Here is a 21,927-nt window from a genome sequence, read left to right on the forward strand (position 1 = left end):
ATTCTATTCTATTCTTCTATTCTATTCTATTCTATTCTATTCTATTCTATTCTATTCTATATTTTCTATTCTATTCTATTCTATTCTATTCTATTCTATTATTCTATTCTATTCTATTCCTTATTTCTATTATTCTGTACTTCTCTTCTCTTCTCTTCTCTTCTCTTCTCTTCTCTTCTCTTCTCTTCTCTTTTCTCTTCCTTATTTCTATTATTCTTCTCTTCTCTTCTCTTTCTCTTCTCCTTCTCTTCTCTTCTCTTCTCTTCTCTTCTCTTCTCTTCTCTTCTCTTCTCTTCTCTTCTCTTCTCTTCTCTTCTCTTCTCTTCTCTTCTCTTCTCTTCTCTTCTCTTCCTCCAGCAGAGGGTTAGACTAGAAGACCCCCCCCCAAGGTCCCTTTCAGCTCTATTCTGATTGATTGATTGACTGATTGATTGATTGAAAAGGAAGGATGCTCAGAGCTGGGGCTGGGGCGGCAGGAAAGTGTGTGCGGGGCGAAGGCCAGAGTGGAGGCCAGCCAGCAAACATCTCTCCATCTCTTCTAAAGCAACCCACGTCCCTGACCCGGCTCTGAAAAGCAGACCGATCCCTTTATCAGAGATACCAAACTGGAGGCCGAGCTCAGGAGGCTCTCTTTGGAAGCTGCCAAGATGGAGCCAAAGATCTTTTTTTCTCCCCACCTCCCCCCCCCCCACCCGGCTTCACCTGAGACAACCCTGAGCTCATGTTTTGAACGTCTCCTCCATGCTGACCTCTGGAGCCATGTCACTCAGGACCCTGGATGAGGCCCGTCTAGGAATTTAACGCAGGGCAAACCTCAAGCTGGCCCGCTCTTAGTTCTTCGGTCCAAGCTGAAGACGAAGGCCGAAGCCCTCTGCTCACAACTCCCTCCCCCCCCCCCGCACAACCCTCAGCGAGGTTGGAGTACAAGGCTGGGTCTTGTGTAAGGGGGGGGGGAGAGCCTTGGTGCTCTCTTGGAGTTCCTTCTTTTTCTTGCAGACGTTTCATTAGCCATCTAGGTCACATCATCGGTGCTGGAAGGGAGCGGGCTTTGCGCCCCGTTTAGAGACCCAGGGCTTGCCTTGTCAGCGTGGGTGGGAGTTTCTTGATGGCTCCCTTGCTTCCTAGCTAATAAAGAGAGAAAGAGCCTGTGGCCTAGGGGTTAAAACAACTGCCTAATATATAATTAGCCCAGGTTCGAATCTCAGATAAAGGGTATGACTGACTGATGAGAACAAAATAAGTTCGAAATGGCCATATCAGCCTCCCTAATTCTTTATTAGCAATTTGAATAATTTACGTGTGTGTGTGTGTGTGTGTGTGTGTGTGTGTGTGTGTGTGTGTGTACACACACATACACATACATACATATATGGTACATAAACAGAGAGCAAATCCCCATTCCCTTCTAGCACTGCTGATGTGACGTCTGCAAGAAAATCACAAAGATCAGAGAGCACCAAGAAGCACACGTTCCTCCTCCTCCTCCTCCTCCTCCTCCTCCTCCTCCTCCTCCTCCTCCTCTTTCTAAACTCCACTCCTTTCTAGCACTGATGATGCTACCTAGTTGGGTCATGAAATGTCTGCAAGAAAACGAACAAGCTCATAGAGCACCAAGGACCCCACAGTCCTCCTCCTCCTCCTCCTCCTCCTCCTCCTCCTCCTCCTCCTCCTTCTCCTCCTCCTCCTCTTCCCCGCAATCCCCACTCCCTTCTAGCACTGATGATGCTACCTAGTTGGGTCATGAAATGTCTGCAAGAAAATCACCAAGCTCAGAGAGCACCAAGGACCCCACAGTCCTCCTCCTCCTCCTCCTCCCAAACCCCACTCCCAGCTCAGCGAGCACCAAGGACCCCACACTCCAGCTCCCAGCTGACCACTGTTCCCTTCGAACCGAAGCACGGGAGTTTGGCACCAGAGAGAAAGGCATTGTTAGAAAACCTGGCAGAACTACCTGTGCCAGCTCCCGCTGGAGAACAGGTGGTGCCGTTGGGCTCGCTCAGATTCAGGCCTGTTCCAAGGATCTATAATAGCGAAGTGGAATTTATTGCCTTGTTTATGAAAAGAAAAAGGCTTGATCAGAAGGCATCCCGAATCCCACCTTCTGCAGCTGGAAAGTCGTGTTTTGAACTTGAAACGCCGCCTGGAGGGTGGCCATTTGCTCAACGCCGGTCTCTTCCTTGTCCTGGTTATGTCTTGGTGATGGGATGGGATTGGCCCTTTGGAGCCAAGCCAGCTCTCCCACAGCCTTCCCCAGGCACAACAACCTGTTCCTTGGGATAAAGATCAAGGTTAGAGGCGCAGAACATAAAAAAGCAAGAAGAGCTGGATAAACAAGTCAGCTTCCTTGCCTCCTCTTTGAACTTTGGGTGGAATCCAGGAGGATCATTCTATCTAGCGCCTTCCACCTGGATTTAACTTCTCGGCGGCTTTACTGGCCACGGCTGTCTGGCAGCTGGTGTCTCGGGGGTGGGGTGGGATTCAGGGAGCTGGGCACAGGTTGGGAAAAGGAGCAGAGGCAGCAGTCAACATCTGGAGAGTTCTTTGCATCCAGGTGTTGGGTATTTGGGGGAAGGGGCTGTTTGTTTATTTATTTAGTTATTTATTTATTTATTAGATTTATATACCGCCCTTCTCCCGAGGGACTCAGGGTGGTGTACAGGGCAATTAAAAGATGACATACATACAAAAGTTAAAAACAGATGAAATTAAATTTAGCCCCCCCCCCAAAAAAAAATAATAAATTATTTATTAAATAAATTAAATTATGAAATTTAAAACCCCAATCCACTCAGTCCAGGCCGGCAAGCTCGAATAACTTCTCTTGCAGAGAAGAGTAATGATTAAAATGCTGGAAACTGACTTGCCAGCCAGCTGTCCGGCTCTTCCAAATTCTGTTCTATTCTATTCTATTCCATCCCATAATCCTATCCTAGCCTATCCTATCCTATCCTATTAATATTATTCTATTCTATTCTATTCTATTCTATTCTATTCTATTCTATTCTATTCTATTCTATTCTATTCTATTCTATTCTATTCTATTCTATTCTATTCTTAATATTATTCTATTCTATTCTATTCTATTCCTAGCGGCTTGAATAGATGAGGAAAAAAAGGAGGTTCTCTCCCCAATACAGGCAGTCCTTGACTTACAACAATTCATTTAGTGACTGTACGAAGTTAGAACGGCACTGAAAAAATGTGACCTATCACCCTTTTTCACAGCTAACGACCGTTGCAACATTCCCCACGATCATGTGATCAAAATCCGGACGCTTGGCAACTGGCTCATCTTTATGACGGTTGCAACGTCCCAGGGTGTGTGTGTCTGTGTGTGTGTGTGTGTGTGTGTGTGTGACACGGAATCCCCTTTTGCGACCTCCGATTCACGTAACAATGGTGGCAAGAAAGCCCGTCGCGTGGGACAAAAGTTGCTGAGCGTCTGTCTCGCTTAGCAACCGTGGCCGTAACGTTCGAGGACTGCCTGCGGGCCACAACGTGTAGGGGTGAAACCTCGCCCCCCCCTTTCGATTAATTCCAAAACTCCAGGGCTGATTTCTACCCTAGTTCCGAGAACAGGGGAGAAAAATGCTGCAATCTTTTCTCCCCGACCTCTTGGAAGCTTTTCCCAGCAGCCCTGCGAGATTGGCTTGGTGGTTGGCTGCGAGTGATGGGATTTGTACTCCCCAGGCATGGAGAAAGCCCCAGGGTGGATAAGTGCTGCATGCTTGAGAAATAAATAAATAAATAAATCTCTTATCTAGGACTTTGTGTCTTATCACCCCGACCTACCCCGTTATCTCTCCCAGTCCATCCAGCCCTCCCAGTTAGCTGGTTAACAATTCAGCTCCCTGTCTTTGCTGTGGGATTGCTTCATAACTCAAAGTTGTAAGGTTTTACACTTAGCCTCACAATTGCCCCAGCATTACTCAGGAATTTAAAAGAGCCAATAGAAATTCCTGAGCCGAGGTTTCGGCAAGCAAACAACTTTTATTTTTGATCAACACAGAGGTGAGTGGCCACATCTCTCTTCGTGGCCGGTAGAGAGATGAAGGCAACAACCAGCAAAGATGTCTTCCACCTTTTATACCTTTCCAGAACAAAGAGATCTGGCCTTGGCACTAGGAACCAAACTGAAAAATAATTCCTAGATGATGACTCATACACAACAACAACCAAGGCTCCACCACAACTCCTTCCCCCCCTCCCCTTACTGTGCTCGTTTCATGTAAGGAATCCCCTGTACCTAAAGCATGAAATATATATATATATATATATATATGTAAAAAAAATTTTGGCTTGCTAACAAAGAATAAAGGGAGACTGTCTACCAGCCACGAAGAGCTGCCACTGCTGTGGCTACTGCCTGTAGATGGCCTTGGGATAGGCTGAAACAGAAAATAAGATTTGTCCCATGTCTGGGACTAAGCAAGTGTATTCTGAATGCTTAACAAACATTTTATTTATTTATTTATTTATTTATTTATTTATTATTATTAATTTATTATTAATCCCAACATATATATATATATAGTCAAATCCCGAGTGCCGCGTAACAGAGTGAGCGCCTGTTGCTTGTCCCAGCTTCTGCCAACCTAGCAGTTCGAAAGCACGTAAAAATGCAAGTAGAAAAATAGGGACCACTACGGTGGGAAGGTAACAGCGTTCCGTGTGCCTTTGGCGTCTAGTCATGCCGGCCACATGACCACGGAGACGTCCTCGGACAAGTGCTGGCTCTTCGGCTTTGAAATGGAGACGAGCACCGGCCCCTAGAGTTGGAAACGACTTTACCTTTACCTTTTATATGAGGATGACGGATGAGATTTCGTCGAAACGTTGCTCTTATACCTTCAATTCTACGTGGGGAAAAAACTCGAATGACCAAAGATCTACATACAAACACCCGCAAAAACCTCAGAAAACATATATATATATATATATATCTCCGGGGACTCTCTGGCCAGGATGAAGCCCCCCCCACCTTTGCATCCCCAGTAGCTTCCATCCATTTTTGATTTTTGAGCAAAGCAAAGACATCACGGTTTCAGATTCAAGAGCTGCTTTGGGGAAAAACAGACTCTTGCAGGCTCTTAGGCTTGCAAGCAACTGCTGCCATTTCATGGTAGGCAATCTTGGCTCTTCTATGACTCGTGACCCCCCCCACTTCTCTTGATTTCAGGCTTCCTGACTTTTGTGAACTGTGCCTACGTGAAGTGGGGAACCCGAGTCCAGGACCTGTCCACCTATGCCAAGGTGCTAGCCCTCATTGTTGTGATCATTGCAGGCATCGTCCGCATTGGACAAGGTACTGAAACACTGGCTGCGGGCTTTTTAATTCTCATACCCCCTGGGTCCGGGAAGCTGGGGTACTTCCACCCCAATTGATCAAATTTGAGTCCCTGTCAGGGGTCAGATTCAAACTGAGTTGAAACCAAGTTTCCTACTGGTGAGGGGTCCTTGGTGTTCTCTGAGCTTGCTTGTTAGCACTGATGATGTTACCTAGTTAGGGTCGTGAAACGTCTGCAAGAAAACAAGCAAGCTCAAAGAGCACCAAGGACCCCACAGTCGTTGCCCTCCCCCACTCCTCCCTCATAAACCTCCCTAACACTGATGATGTTACCTAGCTGAGTCACGAAACGTCTGCAAGAAAGCAACCAAGCTCAGAGACCACCAAGGACCCCACAGTCCTCCTCCTCCTCCTCCTCCTCCTCCTCCCTGCTTATCCCCCTCCATTCTTGCACTGATGATGTCCCCTAGTTGGGTCATGAAATGTCCGCAAGAAAACAAGCAAGCTCAGAGAGCACAAAGGACCCCACAGTCCTCCTCCTCCTCCTCCTCCTCCTCACTTATCCCCCTCCATTCTTGCACTGATGACGTCCCCTAGTTGGGTCATGAAACGTCTGCAAGAAAACAACCAAGCTCAGAGAGCACCAAGGACCCCACAGTCCTCCTCCTCCTCCTCCTCCTCCTCCTCCTCCTCCTCCTCCTCCTCCTCCCTGCTTATCCCCCTCCATTCTTGCACTGGTGACGTCCCCTAGTTGGGTCATGAAACGTCCTCAAGAAAACAAGCAAGCTCAGAGGGCACCAAGGACCCCACGGCCACCCTCCAGCTCTTCCTCTTCTTCCTCCTCTCTGCTTATCCCCCTCCCTTCTGACAACTGCTCCAGCTGGAGCCGGGCGCTGATCCTGGTGCTGATCTAACCTTAGAACTAAAGAGAAAGCTCTCAACGGTGAGACATAGTAACCAGTGGAACGCCTTGCCACCAGAAGTTGTGGGCGCTCCATCGCTGGAGCCTTTGAAGAAGAGACTGGACAGCCATTTGTCCAGGATGATATAAGACAGAGCTTTTCAACCTTCTCGAAGATCATACCACTTTTAGGACATGACATTCGAGGACCACCAGTGTTCAGCAAGGTGTCAAAAACTTAATGACTAAAAAAAAAAGGGGGGGGGATTTTTGGGCTTTACTGGTTAGATTCATTTGTCGTGATAGAAATGGCTAGTTTATAATATTATGGAAAAGTAAAAAGTTGGTGTTGAGTGTTAATGCTTCTTTCTACTGCAACCGAGGAGGTCAGAAGTCAACGCCTTTTCTTTTTTCCCTCCCCCCCCTCACTTTTCTCTTTTTCTCTCACCCTTGGCTCGCAAAAGGCCCTCACTCTCTCGCTGTCTCACTCACTCACTCACTCACACTTTGCTCGCAAAGGCCACTCTCTCTCTTTCTCATTCACTCACTTTGCTCCCAAAAGCCCCTCCCTCTCGCTCTCACTCATGCACACTTTGCTTGCAAAGGCCACTCTCTCTCTCATTCACTCACTTTGCTCCCCAAAGCCCCTCGCTCTCGCTCTCACTCACGCACACTTTGCTTGCAAAAGCCGCTCTCTCTCTCTCTCTCTCTCTCTCTCTCTCCCTTTGCTTGCAAAAGCCTCTCGCTCTTTCACTCACTCTTTGCACGCAAAGGCCTCTCTCTCTCTCTCTCTCTCTCTCACTGCTTTGCTAACAAAAGCCTCTTCTCTTTTCTCTCTTTCTCCATGTATTTTTCTTTTCTCTCCCTCTCCCACAAAACCTGCTCCTTTTATAGCTTTTCCTCTCTCTGCCTCCTCTTCCTCCTTTTCTCTTCTGGGTGCACTGGAAGCTCTAATCAGCATGCAGCTGCACGCGCAGATCCTGGGGCACCCTGCAGCTCCAGCTGATCTCCTCCAGGTCTGTGTGGCACCTCTTTAACTCATTCCTTCAGCCACTACACTTGCCTAGGGTTGGCGTACCACCTGCCAGGTGCTAAAGTACCACCAGCGGTACACGTACCACCAGTTGAAAAGCCCTGATATAGGATCTCCTGTCACGGGCAGAGAGTTGGACTAGAAAACCTCCACGGTCCCTTCCAATCCTATTATTCTAACAGGTAGTCCTCGACTTACAACAGTTCATTTAGGGACCCTTCAAAGCGACAAAGGCACTTACGACCATCTTTCACATTTATGAACGTTGCAGCATCCCCGGATCAAAATTCAGACAATTAGCAACGGATCCGTTTTTGTGACGGTCGCAACGTCACAGCGTCCTGCGATTCCCCCCTTTTTGTGACCCCCCCGACAAGCAAAGTCGACGGGGGTGGGGGTGGGGAAAAAGCCCGATTCGCTTAAAAACCCACGCTACCAACTGGAGACCTAACGGCGGATCGACTTAACAACGGCGGCAGGAAAAGTCGCAAAACGGGGGCAAAACTCACTCGAACAAGTGTCTTGCTTGGCGACGGAAACTTTGGGCTCCGTCGGCGGTCCAGAAGCCCAGGATTACCCGTGTGCTGTGCATTTTGGGCAAAACCTTTTTTTTTTGTTTTTCCTCCTGCAGGACATTCGGAGAATTTGGCCGACGCTTTCGAGGGATCGGCGTGGGACGTGGGCAACATCGCCCTGGCTCTCTACTCCGCGCTCTTCTCCTACTCGGGATGGGACACCCTTAATTTTGTCACGGAGGAAATCAAGAACCCCGAAAGGTCAGCCTTGCCAAATGGCTGGAGGGAAAACGTTTTCGGAGGGGGAAAAAAAGAAAAAAGAAAACGTGGGATCCTTCCCGGTTTGTTGAGATCACTGGGCTTGGCGTGTTCCCATTCCACGTCCAGGAGGATAAGGGCAATGTTGCTTCCCCACCCCTGTTTCCCTGGAAGGACTTTAGGATTTTATGCTGACCTCCCGAAGGGGCAAATCGGAGGAGGAGGTTGTTGAACCTTGATTAACTGGCCCTTCCTTGTTCTTCAGACTTTGTCTTCAGTCCATAAATTCCTCGCTGGAGATTAAGCTGGCAGGAATCCTTGTTCGGCTGAAGGATCCTTCTTTTTCTTGGCTGCTGGAATTCACATGGTCTAGCCCCTTGTTTCTCTCTCTCTCTCTCTCTCTCTCTCTCTCTCTCTCTCTCTCCTCTCTCTCTCCATTTTATTACATTATAGAGTAAAATACAAAATACAAAGCAAATAGCACAATAGGGAAGGGAAAGGGAAAGGAAAGGGAGGGGGAGAGGGGAAAAAAAGGAAAAAAAAGACATTAACTTCCTACTTTCTCTGTTGCAGTAGAATAAAGCATTAACATCTAGCCTCAACTTTTTACTTTTCCACCATAGTCTAAAAGTAGCCCTTTCTGTAGCAACAAATCAATCTAATCAGTAAAACCCAAAATCCAAGCTTCGTTGTTGTTTTTTCCCCAACCCCAAAGTCCTGAAGAGGTCTCCATGTAGAAACCAAAGTACTTATATTCTTTTTTTTTTTTAAATCAACACTTGTCACTTTAGCCCTCTCTGCCAACTCCATCAGCTTCTGTAGCCTTTCGTCCACGGCGGGGAGCGAACCGTCCTTCCATTTTTGTGCACGCGGTAGCCTTGCTGCCGTCAACGTATATAAGATCAACGTTCCAATTTTTCCCCCCCCCAATTTGTTTTTTTTTGTTTTTGGCCTAGACCCAGGTGTTTCTCAACCTGGGTGACTTTGAGGGAGGTGGACTTCAACTCCCAGAATTCCCCAGCCAGCACGGGGACTGAATTTTGAATTGGCGTGAACTGAAGTTGAAATTGAAGCAGGGGACTTGACGTCCAACTATCTCAAAGTCGCCCAAGTTGAGAAACACGAGCGCTCTCCTCTGTTAAAACTACAGGTAAGCCTCGGCTTAATCGTTTGGTGACCGTTCAAAGTTACGACGGCACTGGGAAAAGCAACTGACGACTTTTTCACACGAATGACTGTTGCAGCATCCCTCCACCGCTCGTCTCAGGATCAAAATTTGGATGCTTGGCAAATGGCTCATATACTCGGAACACGGCATCCAGGTCTGGATCCCCACGATGTAAAAAAGATGTGGAGACTCTAGAAAGAGTGCAGAGAACAGCAACAAAGATCATCGGGGGACTGGAGGCTAAAACATATAAGGAACGGTTGCAGGAATTGGGGATGTCTAATTTAATGAAGAGAAAGACGAGGTGGGACAGGATAGCAGTGTCCCAATATCTCAGGGGCTGCCCCAAAGAAGAGGGAGCCAAGCTATTCTCCAAAGCACCCGAAGGCAGGACAAGAAGCAACAGATGGAAACTAGTCAAGGAGAGAAGCAACCTGGAACTGAGGAGGAATTTTCTCACAGTGAAGACAATTAGCCAGTGGAACAGCTTGCCACCAGAAGCGGTGGATGCTCCAACACTGGAGGTTTTTAAGAAGAGACTGGACAGCCATTTGTCTGAAATGGTGTAGGGTTTCCTGCCTGAGCAGGGGGTTGGACTAGATGACCTCCAAGGTCCCTTCCATTGTTGTTATTGTTATTGTTATTATTGACGGTTGCAGCATCCGGGGGCTGAGGCGATCCCCTTTTTGAGACCTTCTGACAATAAGTAAAGTCACTGGGGAAGTCAGATTCACTTAATAACCGTGTTGCTAACTGAACATCTGCACGGATTTCCTTAACAACGGTGGCAAACAAGGTCTCAAATGGGGCAAAACTCCCTTAACAACTGTCTCACCTAACAGCCTGAAGTTTTGGGCTCAGTTGTGGCGGTAATAGAAGGACTATCTGTATTGTAGCTCGGCTGCGATTGTTGTCTGTCTATCTGTCTGTCTGTCTGTCAGTCTGTCTGTCTGTCTATCATTTATCTATCTATCTATCTATGTATCTATCTATCTATCTATCTATCATCTGTCTATCTATCTATCTATCTGTCTGTCTGTCTGTCTGTCTGTCTGTCTGTCTATCTGTCTGTCTGTCTCTGTCAGTCAGTCAGTCTGTCTATCTATCTGTCTGTCTGTTTGTCTATCTATCTATCTATCTATCTATCTATCTATCTATCTATCATCTATCTATCATCTATCTATCTATCTATCATCTATCTATCATCTATATATCATCTATCTATCTATCTATCTATCTATCTATCTATCTATCTATCTATCTATCTATCTATCTATCTATCTATCTATCTATCTATCTATCTATCTATCTATCTATCTATCTATCTATCTATCTATCTTGGATTCTCTAAAGTGCCCTGGGTAAAGAGACTGCCCCTTAGGCAGGGGGTTAGACTAGAAGACCTCTGAGGTCCCTTCCAGCCCTCTGATTCTATGAAGTACCCAAGCTTTGTTCTTTCCTTAATTGAAATTCCTGGGAGGGTTTATTTGGATGGAATGAGGTGGAGAGCAGGCGCCACCTATTGGGCAAAGGTAGGCATTGCAGCCTGGCTCTTAACAAGTTGGCGGAAGGCTTTGAAGTCTGAAAAGTTCTGCTAAGATGGATTTCCCAGAGAAAGCAAAAGCAGGGAGAAATCCTGCAATTCCACCCCCCCCAAAAGCAGTCTTTCACCCCCAATGAGGTCTCTTGCAAGACTAGAAAGTTTGATGATGAAATGGAAGGAAGCACCAGATTTTCCCACTGAGCTGGGATTTTTTTTCTTTTAAATTGAAGGAAAAAACGAATTCTCAACCCCGGTGTTGGGAGTTTCTCCCCGTCCTTTTATGAAATGAAAGGAAAGCCAGGAGAACTCATTGCCGCTAGAAGTGAAGGGAACGGGAGAGCTTAGCCAAGAAATTTAGCCAAAGCTGGTTTGGTGTAGTAGTTAAGGTGCTGGCCTAGAAACCAGGAGACGTTAGCCATGAAAGCCAGCTGGGCGACTTTAAAACAATCACCAGGTGACGGGGAATTCTAGTCCCACCTTGGGCATGAAAGCCAGCTTGGGGTGTGTGTGGGGTGTGTCTTTGGGCCAATCATTCTCCCTCAGCCCAACCCACCTCACAGGGTTGTTGTTATCGTGGGGGAAGATGGAGGAAGAAGGAGCATTCGATATTTTCCACCGGCTTGAGTTGTTTATAGAAATAAACCAAAAGAAAAGTCAAATCAAATAAATACATTTGGTTTCTCAAGCTGCCTCTCCTAGCCTGGGCTGCTCTGAAACGGGTGTTAGCCAAATCACAGAGTATGCGGAATAGCCAGAGCAGAGAGCCCGAACGTGACAATGTTCTCTTTCTGCTCCTCTGCAGGAACCTTCCCCTCTCCATCGGCATCTCCATGCCGATCGTCACGGTGATCTACATCATGACCAACGTGGCCTACTACACGGTCCTGAGCAAGACGGAGATCCTTTCGAGCGATGCGGTGGCTGTGGTTAGTGAGCTCAGCCCTTCCCATTCCTCAGGCACATTAGTGGAATCCAGCAGCTGACTGGCCCTTAGAGCAGGATGGTTCAACCTGGGCGACTTTAAGTCCTCTGGACTGCGACTCCCAGAATTCCCCAGCCAGCCATACCGGCCAGGATGGTTCAACCTGGGCAACTTTAAGTCCTCTGGACTGCGACTCCCAGAATTCCCCAGCCAGCCATACCGGCCAGGATGGTTCAACCTGGGCGACTTTAGGTCCTCTGGACTTCGACTCCCAGAATTCCCCAGCCAGCCAGGAATTCTGGGAATTGAAGTCCACCGATCATAAACTTGCCATAATTGTCCACTCCTGCTCTCGCATAAAGTCAGCGCCAGCAGCTTATCGAAGACTCTCTCTCTCTCTCTTTTTTTAGACTTTTGGTGATCAAGTTTTTGGAGTGATGAGTTGGACCATCCCCCTTGCTGTGGCTCTATCCTGCTTCGGAGGCCTTAATGCTTCTATTCTAGCTGCTTCCAGGTACGCCATTAGACGTATGTTCTCTTCACTGCTCAAGAAGCTTCCCAAATTCATGTTTAAACTTCTGCTTTGCAGGGGAATAATCCTCTGAAAATCAAAAATGTTCACTATTCCGATGCGTTTCCACCCGTTGCTTCTTATCCTGCCCTCAGGTGCTATGACGAACCAGTCGGTGCCCTCTTCCCTGTGATACCCTTCAAGTATTAGAACAGGGGTCTTCAAACGTGGCCCTTTCATGACTTGTGGACTTCAACTCCCAGAATCCCTCAGCTGGCGTGCCTGGCTGAGGAATTCTGGGAGTTGAAGTCCACAAGCAGCGGTCTTCAAACTTGGCCCTTTCATGACTTGTGGACTTCAACTCCCAGAATCCCTCAGCTGGCGTGCCTGGCTGAGGAATTCTGGGAGTTGAAGTCCACAAGCAGCGGTCTTCAAACTTGGCCCTTTCATGACTTGTGGACTTCAACTCCCAGAATCCCTCAGCTGGCGTGCCCGGTTGAGGAATTCTGGGAGATGAAGTCCACAATTCATGAAAGGGCCAAGTTTGAAGACACCTGTATTAGAAGATGTCTATCAGGTCTCCCCTAAGTCTTCTCCTTATTAGACTAAGCATATCGAGATCCCTTAGCTATTCATACTACAATTTAGCCTCCAGACCTAAGGAATAACAGAATAATAAAGAGTTGGAAGGGACCTTGGAGGTCTTCTAGTCCAACCCCTTGCTCTAGACTCTACACCATTTCAAATAGTTGTCCAAACTCTTCTTAAAAACTTCCAGTGTTGGAGCATCCACAACTTCTGAAGGCAAGCAGTTCCACTGATTAATTGTTCTAATTGTCAGGAAATTTCTCTTTAGTTCTGGGTCGCTTCTCTCCTTGATTAACTTCCATCCGTTGCTTCTTGTCCTCCCTTCGGGTATTTTGGAGATGAGGCTGACACCCCGCCCTCTTCTTTCTGACAGCCCCTTAGATATTGAAACGCTGCCACCATGTCCTCCCTGGCGCTTCTTTTCATTAGACTAGACCTACCCAATCCCTGCAACCCTTCTCCGTATCTTTTAGGAGTCGTGCATCTTTGCCTTCTGAATCGGCCGGCGGGCCACGTAAGAGGCTTACTCGCTCTTTCTCCACAGATTGTTTTTCGTGGGCTCCCGGGAGGGACACCTGCCAGACGCCATCTGCATGATCCACGTCGAACGGTTCACCCCTGTGCCAGCCTTGCTTTTTAACGTACGCCCACGGGTATCGTGTGAAGCGAATGAGTGCAGGGATCCGCTTGGCGGGACGGAGAGAAAGGAATCGGCCTTAAATTCCCCCGTCCCTTTTCTCTAGCGATCTTGAGTGATTTGCCCGATACAAGGAGCAATCGTCTTTCCCTACCTGTTGAACTTGGCATCTGATGGACTCCAGCTACGGAATGGGATGCTTAGGCGCTGGCTCTTTGCCGCGCCCCTTTCGCCCCCAGCCACCCATCTCAGCCGATTTACAGCTTGCTTTTCTCCTCCACTGGCCCTCCTCCGGCCATTCTCCAAGGCTGGTGGGTCCCTGGCCCTCCCACCCAGGCCCCGTTTGGCCCGGGCCTTTGGCTGCACAGGACAAATAGCCCCCAGCCAAGCGGGTGGCAGGCAGAAGCAATGGCGCAGCAGGGGCAGCGTGCGATTGGCAATGGGAGGGATGATCCTTGGACAGTGATGGCCAACCTTTTAGAGAGCGAGTGCCCCAAAACCGCTCCTGCCCTGCCCCACTCCACCCCTCCGTCCCACCCCACCCAATTCCTGCATCGGGCGGGAAGAGTAGGTGTGAGCTGTCAGCAGGCAGCTATGTGAGAAACCACAAATTCAGCTCCAGGAAGCGAGAGGGATACCAAACGATCCGAGTCCCCCGTCATGGAGGTCTCTGCGGTGCCTTGGGACAGATGTAGGCAGAGCTGGTTGTCTTGAACTCTGCTCCTTGGATTGGTTGTTGTTTTTTGGGAGACACGTGGGTGGACGGGAAGTTGCTGGAAAACCGAAACGTCATTTGGCTAACGGTGATGAACGCGGCTTCATCCCGGTGTCATGTCTGTTTGTTGCAGGGAGCCATGGCTTTGGTGTATCTTTGCGTGGAAGACATCTTTCAACTCATCAACTACTACAGCTTCAGCTACTGGTTCTTTGTGGGCCTGTCCATCGCGGGGCAACTGTACCTTCGCTGGAAGGAACCATCTAGAGAACGTCCACTCAAGGTAGAGGGATCTGCTAGCCTTAGTTGTGTAATGTTTAAAAACTCCGTGGCCTCAGCTCACCGTTAAACTGGCAAAGCCAACTGTACAGGGTTGCCCTCGACTCAGCAACACAATCGAGCCCAATTGAGCATTTGCCGACGGTAAGTAAATTTTGCCCCACTTTGTGACTTTTTTTTTTGGGCCACGGATGTTAAGCGAATTGTGGCAGTTGTTCAGTGAACCGCACGGCCGTTAAGCGAACCTGGCTTCCCTCAATGACTTTTGCTTGGTCTGAAGCTGGCTGGGAAGGTCGCGAAAGGGGATCACGTGACTCCGGGACGCTGCAACCGTCGTAAAGTACATGTCAGTTGCCAAGCGTAAATTTTGATCACATGACTATGGGGATGCGGCAACAGCCATGTGAAAACTGGTCAGAAGTCACTGTTTTCAGCGCTGTTGTAACTCCGGTCAGTAAATCAGGGGGTCTTCAAACTTGCCCCTTTTATGACTTGTGGACTTCAACTCCCAGAATTCCTCAGCCAGGCAGTGCCTGGCTGGGGAATTCTGGGAGTTGAAGTCCACAAGTCATAAAAGGGCCAGTTTTGAAGAAACACCCCCCTGCACTAAATGAATGGTTTTAAAGTCCAGGACTATCAGTATCCAGGTAGTTCCTGATTTATAGCTGCAATTGGCACAAGATGCCTTTGGAGATTTTCCACTTTCCAAGTCATGGTTGTCCCAAAGGTGCTTTTTCCACGAGGCAACTAGACTTTCTTGTTTTTCTTTGAAGACGTTTAGCTTCTCATCCAAGGAGCTTCTTCAGCTCTGACTGAATGGTGGGGAATGGAAGGATTTATACTCCTTGCAGACACGGTCGTTTGCCTTCTTTTAGAGGGTCGTTGAGGCCACCTGGAGGTTTATCTCTGTCTTCAGATTCACCTGAGTGGTGCAAATGGGTGTGGAGCCTTCTTGGAACTGCTGTGTGGTAGACTGGGGATAGATGGTGTCGTATCCCATCCCCCTTTGTTGAAAAAGGGTTGTTCATTTTTGACATAGAGGTGGCATCCAGATGGCCTCAACGACTCTCTGAAAGATTGCAAATGACCAGCTGCCTGCAAGGAGTATAAATCCTTCCATTTCCCCACCATCCAGTCAGAGCCGAAGAAGCTTCTTGGATGGGAAGCGAAACGACTTCAAGAAAGTCCAGTAGCCTCGAGGAAAAAAAAGCGCCTTTGGGACAACTGTGACCTAGATGAATCTCCCTAAAGAAAAAAAAACTGTTTTAAAAAAATAAAATCCATTCAGTTTTATACAGAATGTAAAATTCAGTAAATCCTTAAATTGATTATGAAATCTAGACTAGAGGTGCCCAACCTATGAGCTATGGCTCACTACCGGGCCACAGCCTCTCGTCCAATGGGACGCGTGAGTAGCTGGGCAGTGCACACATGTGTGCGCGTGCTCACTCCCCCTCATGCCACCGTTGCCGCAAGTGTTGTGTGGGCGGTGGTAGCATTGCTAGTATCGCGCGGGCGGCGGCATTGACCTGAACCTTGCATGTGGGGAGGCAGTGCCGTGAGTGGCAGGTGGGCAGCAGTGTGCCACATGCAGGTGGCAGCATTGCCACAAACCTTGTGCAGGCGGCGTCAGCGCCGCAAGTGGCAGGTGGGCCACGGCACGAGCCTCGCACCGGGTTAGCATTGCTATGGGCCACGGCACGAACCTTGTACAGGGGCGGCATCTCTGCGGGCCCCGGTGCGATCCTCACATTGGTGGACTATCGCCACGAGCCTGGCAGCATCGGCGCCACAAGCCTCACAGGCGCCGCTGTTACCTTGTGTGGATGTTCGCAGCCCCATTTGAATGGCAAGCATGCTCGCAGCCTGTTTGTACACGCAGACACATGTATGACATTCATGTTTGTGCATGTGCGTATAAGGCGCCTTCCACTCCGCCTCCCACTGGGCTACCAACCCAGAAAGGTTGGAGACCTCTGATCTCGACCAGGGGTCCCCAACGCCTGGTCCATGGACCAGTACCGGGCCGTGGAATGCCAGCAACCGGTCCACAAAAACAAGCAAAGCCCCATCCACGAGATGCAGGCAGCACACAAAATGACGCACTCTCCGGTCCGTGGAAAAATCTCTCTCCAAGGATTTGGTCCCTGGTGCCCAAAAGTTTGGGGACCTCTGATCTAGACCCAGGCTTCTTAATTTCAGAATATTAGGACATTTAAAAAAAATGATGACAAATACAGCACTTGAATCTTATTTGTATTTATCTCGCCATTATGATTTTTTATAAACAGCTCAAGGTGGAGAAGGGTCTACGACAGACATGTCAAACTCACGATGTCACATGACATCGTGCAACGTATCGGAGCTTTTTCGCCATTGCCGGCAATGGGGTGGGTGTGGTTTCCCAGTGATGCATCCGGCCTGCGGGCTGGCAGTTTGACACCCCTGGTCTACGACAACTTTCCATGGCCAACTTGGCGCAGCCAACTCACCGCAGGCAACTCGCTGCGGGACGAGAGCTACACTAATATTGAAGAAATAGTGGAACGGAATCATTAAAAAAGGATGCCAAAGCAGGGGGTGCAACAAAATGCAAATGCCAAAAAATTAAAATTATGTTTCAATTATTTTAAGTCACCAAATCGAATTGTTGACTTCTCCCGCAGCAAGCGGTCCTATATATGGCGAGTTGGTTGTGCTGAACTGGCCGCGGCGAGTAGGCTGTGGCGAGTTGTTGCCGTACTGAAATTAGACAAAAGGGCGGATTTCCCCGACAGTGAGAACAATTCACCGGGGGAACGCCTTGCCTCCAAAAGTTCTTGGTGCTCCAGTCTGAAATTTGGTTTGAGAGCGTCGCGTGATGGATGGTGTCGGTCGTGAGACCTCAACCAATTCTTACTTCCGTTTCCTTTAGTTGACGATCGTTTTCCCCATCATTTTTTGCCTGTGCACCATCTTCCTGGTGGCTGTACCGCTCTATACCGACCCCATCAATTCGGCCATCGGCATTGCCATAGCGGCCTCTGGACTTCCGGTCTACTTCCTGGTGGTGAGGGTCCCAGACCAGAAAAGACCATGCTGCTTACGGCGAGTGACGGGTGAGTGAACCGGAGCTGGGATTTTTGAGGTGTCTCTTCAGTGAGCCCCCGGTACAGAGAGTTCTCCGCTTAAGGCCCACAGATAAAGACCAAAATTTCTGCTGCTAAGCGAGGCAGAGGTAAGAGGAGTTTCCTCCCATTTTACACGGCCTTTCTTGCCACAGCTGTGAAAAAAGCGAATCGCTGCAGTAACGCGGTCGTTAAGTGAATCTGGCTTCCTCGTTGATTTTTGCTTGTGAGGTGGTCACAAAAGGGGATCACATGACACCCCCCCGGGGCGCTGCGACCGTCATAAATATCAGCCCGTTGTCAAGCGTTCAAATTTTGATCACGTTGACCACGGGGATGCCGCAATGGTTGCGTGAAAAAAATGGGTCGCAAGTTGTAACTTCGAATGGCCATTAAACAAACTGTTGTAAGTCGAGGACTGGTGTAGAACTGACCCGACGACTAACCAAGGGAAGAAGCTGGGAAAATGAGAATAAACAGATTGGGTAGCAATTTTTTTTTTTGCCCCTTTTCCCAGACTTCCAGATATTCCAAAGAACATCTCCCTTTGCAGGAGGTGGAAGAATTCCACCGAATAAGTAACACCATAGAAAAATCTTCCAACTTGGGATTTACAATTTAGAATGAGGGGGGAGTTAATAAAGAGGAATTGTTTAATTTAGCCCCAAAGTCTTCAGGACAGTATCCTGAACTCTTAATTTGAAAATACCAAAGAGTTGGAAAGGGACCTTGGAGGTCTTCTAGTCCAACCCCCAGCACAAGCAGAAGACCCTAGACCAGTGATGGCGATCCTTTTAGAGACCGAGTGCCCAAACTGCAACCCAAAATCCACTTATGTATCGTCGGGTGCCGGGTGGGCATGGCCCATTGGGTGGGCATGGTCAATTGGCTGGGTGTGGCCAGTTGGGTGGGTGTGGCCATGGTGGTAACGGCAGACTGGGTGGGACTAAAAAGTTCAATCAAGCAATTCCAACTCTGCAAGATCTTTTTTTTTACCCGTGAGAAGTTGAATTTTTTTAAAATCCCTTTTATATCCCGCCCTTCTCCAAAGACTCAGGGCAGCTTACAATCTAAGAAGCACAAATCAATGTGCTTAGCAATAGCCTTCATTCTATGGATATGCCTGCTTATTAGGGCTTTTGGGGCCCCCCCAGCGGCATTATCACAAAGTCAGCTTAATTGCCCCCAACAATCTGGGTCCTCATTTTACCTACCTCGGAAGGATGGAAGGCTGAGTCAACCTTGAGCCTGGTGGGACTCGAACCTGCACTAATTGCAGGCAGCTGGTGTTACTTAAGGAGGCATTAGCCCACTGCTCCACCAACTGATTGATTGAACCTTTTTTCTTTTTTTGCATATGGCGGTGGAGGCCTAAAAGCGAAAAGGTTTTATAAAACCCAGCTGGGGTGATAGCGCACGTGCCCACAGAGAGGGCTCTGCGTGCCACCTGTGGCACGTGTGTCATAGGTTCGCCACCACGGCCCTATACCATTCCAGGCAAGTGGCTGTCCAGTCTCTCCTCAAAAGCCTCCAGCATTGGAGCACTCACAACATCTGGAGGCAGGCTGTTCCATTGGTTAACTGTCTTCCCTGTCAGAAAATTCCTCCTTGGTTCCAGGTTGCTTCTGTCCTTCATTAGTTTCCATCCGTTGCTTCTTGTCCTGCCTTCAGGTGCTTCGGAGAACAGCTTGACTGCCTCTTCTTTGGGGCAGCCCCAAAGTTTTGAATACTGTTATCACGTACATATAACGGATCACTTCGGGAAAGTAGGGCGTTTGTTAGAACCAGCTTCCTGCTAGAAATCCTTAGTGGCTTTCCTCCTGGGACCATTTCTTTCTTAGTTGAATCGTTCTTCATTGCCAGCCTTCCCCTAATGCTGACCGATCTTTTTTTTCCTTCCCAGCTCGCCTGACCCGCCTTATCCAGTTAGTGTCCCTGTCTGTCCTGACCGAGATGGATCCCGAAATTAAGTCTCAGTGATGACCACCATCCGAGAGAGGCCGGCTTCTCCCGTCGTCCCCCTGCAATGGACTCCTTCTAATTTATTATTTGATACCTCTTCATCGGGAGTATTGTACTTACTACAGGGATTTTTTTTGTGTGTTTGTGTGCGTGCGTGTGCGCGCGGTGGCTGTTATGGGGCAGAGTGGGCCTGTCCTTGGGAGCCAAGCCCAGTAAATGCTCAGCATTCCACAAATTCCCATTATTATTATTATTATTTAAAAAAAGGTCTTTGGTATGCAACGTCTCCGTAATTTTTGCCACGCCTCTCTCCCAATACAACTTTTGCCGTTTTTATTTTCAAAACCGCAATCCACGGTTGTGCCGTCTAAATGTCTTCCATATCTTCACATCCTGCCGTTTACGGAAGCTACGATGCAAAACATTTGGAGGGCCCGAGCCGATGTAGGGTTACTATTAAAACCCCTTTCTTCCTTGTTTCTGCCGAGATATATTCACCCACACCCTCCTTTCCCCCCCACCCTTCCTGAACGTACAGGTAAGTCTCAACTTACAAACAGTTCATTTCGTGACTGTTCAAAGTTAACCAGAGCGCTGGAAAATGTGACTTACATTTTTTACACTTGTGACCGTCGAGGGATTCCCATGACCAAAATCCACATGCTTGGCCTCCGACCTGTTCTGTGACCGTCACAATATCCTGGGGGGGGGTCACGTGATCCCCTTTGGCCACCTTCTGAGCAAAGTCAATGGCTGGAGCCGGGTCAACTTAACAACCGTTGTTACTAACTTAACCACTGCAATGATTCACTTAAAGGTGACAAGAAAAGTTGTAAAATGGGGCGTCTCACTTAAAAAGCAGAAAAGTTGGGCTCAATTCTCGTCCTGAATCGAGGGCTACCTGAACATGGGCCAAGGGAGACGGTAGGACAGGGGTATTAAGGCAGCCCGTGGACCAGTAGTGGGCTGCGGCGTGCCAGCAACCGGTCCGCACAAACAAGCAAAGCCCCATCCGCGAGATGCAGGCAGTACACAAAACCAGGCCCCCTCCAGTCCACAGACAAACCTCTCTCCACGGAACCAGTCCCTGGTGCCCAAAATGTCGGGGACCTCTCCGTGGTGCCTAAAAAATGAAGACTGTTCTCCTTGAGGACCTAATAGGGTCGAACTCCTGCATCCAAGGAGACCTCAAATACGATCTGATCACATCTAGAATTGAATTCTGAACCATTGCCAAGTTTGTACCCGGTGCAAGACACTAGCAATTAAAAACTGGTGTAGCTATTAAGCACGCCAAGCTAGAAAAGGGGAGACCGTGACACTTTCTACCTTCGGCCCAACGCTGAACCAATCATCTCTTGACCCAAGCAAGGAGACAGTGAGGAAGGCAGTGACACATTATTTCTAAAAACGTTGTGGAAAAAGCAGTGCCTTTTTCATTTCCTCTCTGACCGGGGTCTCCAATCCCCGGTCTTTGGACCGGTACCGGGCTGCGACATGCCAGCAACCAATCCGCACAAACAAGCAAAGCCCCATCCGTGGGATGCAGGCCGCACACATAACCACGCGCTCTCCGGTCTGCGGAAAAGCCTTTCTCCACAGAACCGGTCCCTGGTGCCCAGAAGGTTGGGGACCTCTGATCTATGAGCTTTTCAGGCAGTCGGTAGCTGAGGGTTACAGCAGTACGTGGGTATAGTGGTAGTCCCCGACTTACGACCTTTAATGGAGCCTGCCGAATACTATAAGTTGTTGCCAATCTGATGTCAATGCTGCAAACACTGGATGTTTTTGCTCTGACAATATAAGAGGCAGCCTTTTTCTTTAAATGTTTGCTCTGAATAAAATGAAGCTGGGGACAGGGGAGGAGGAGAATGCTAACCCGGATGTTTAAATAAAATAAGGAATGGTGGGCTAGATAACAGAAGTGAAGCTTGCATTTTAAGCTAACTGGAGAATGTGATTTATGGCGTTCAAATAAGGGAGGGAATTGTGTCTGATACGATGTGTTCAGGGGAGGAGAATTCAGATTTTGGGTGCTGATGCTTCGTTTTCATTATTCTGGACTTTTTAGAATAAACAATGCTGGAATGTTCTCTGATCTGTCTCATTAGTCAGAACCATGACACGTGAAGCAAGACGCCCACGTTGATTGCCTCGCTCAACGACTGCTATCCGGTCCCTCCGAGGTGTGGTTGTCCAAATTTTCCAGTACAGTTAGTCCTCAACGACGGCAACTGTACTCAAAATTCAGGTTGCTAAATGACTTTTGCCTATCGTACGACCTTTCTTGCCCCTGTTGTCAAGTGGATTGATGCAGTTGTTTTAAGTTGGCGACACGGTTGTTGCCACTGACTTTGCTTGTCAGAAGGTCGCAAAAGGGGATCACGTGAGCCCGCGACCGTCATAAATACGAGTCAGTTGCCAAGCCTCTGAATTTTGACCAGGTGATCCCGGGGATGCTGCCACGGTTGCATCCACGGTGTGTGAAAAACGGTCACCAG

General features: G+C 48.4%; 1 protein-coding gene across 1 annotated transcript in view; it reads left to right on the forward strand.

Annotated features, from left to right (window-relative positions):
- The window catches only part of LOC308677570 (Y+L amino acid transporter 2-like), a 28,038-nt gene extending 8,035 nt beyond the window's left edge, over positions 1-20,003 (forward strand). Inside the window, exons 3-10 of the mRNA XM_081344097.1 lie at positions 5,180-5,305; positions 7,853-7,997; positions 11,508-11,631; positions 12,038-12,141; positions 13,271-13,367; positions 14,212-14,361; positions 17,272-17,455; positions 19,368-20,003. Of these exons, the coding sequence (XP_081200223.1) occupies positions 5,180-5,305; positions 7,853-7,997; positions 11,508-11,631; positions 12,038-12,141; positions 13,271-13,367; positions 14,212-14,361; positions 17,272-17,455; positions 19,368-19,444 (1,007 nt within the window). The 3' untranslated portion in view covers positions 19,445-20,003. The remainder of the gene's footprint in view (positions 1-5,179; positions 5,306-7,852; positions 7,998-11,507; positions 11,632-12,037; positions 12,142-13,270; positions 13,368-14,211; positions 14,362-17,271; positions 17,456-19,367) is intronic.
- The last annotated feature ends 1,924 nt before the right edge of the window (positions 20,004-21,927 follow it).

The sequence above is a fragment of the Vipera berus genome, assembly GCF_964194415.1.
Source record: "Vipera berus genome assembly, chromosome: Z".
Taxonomy (NCBI): Eukaryota; Metazoa; Chordata; class Lepidosauria; order Squamata; family Viperidae; genus Vipera; species Vipera berus.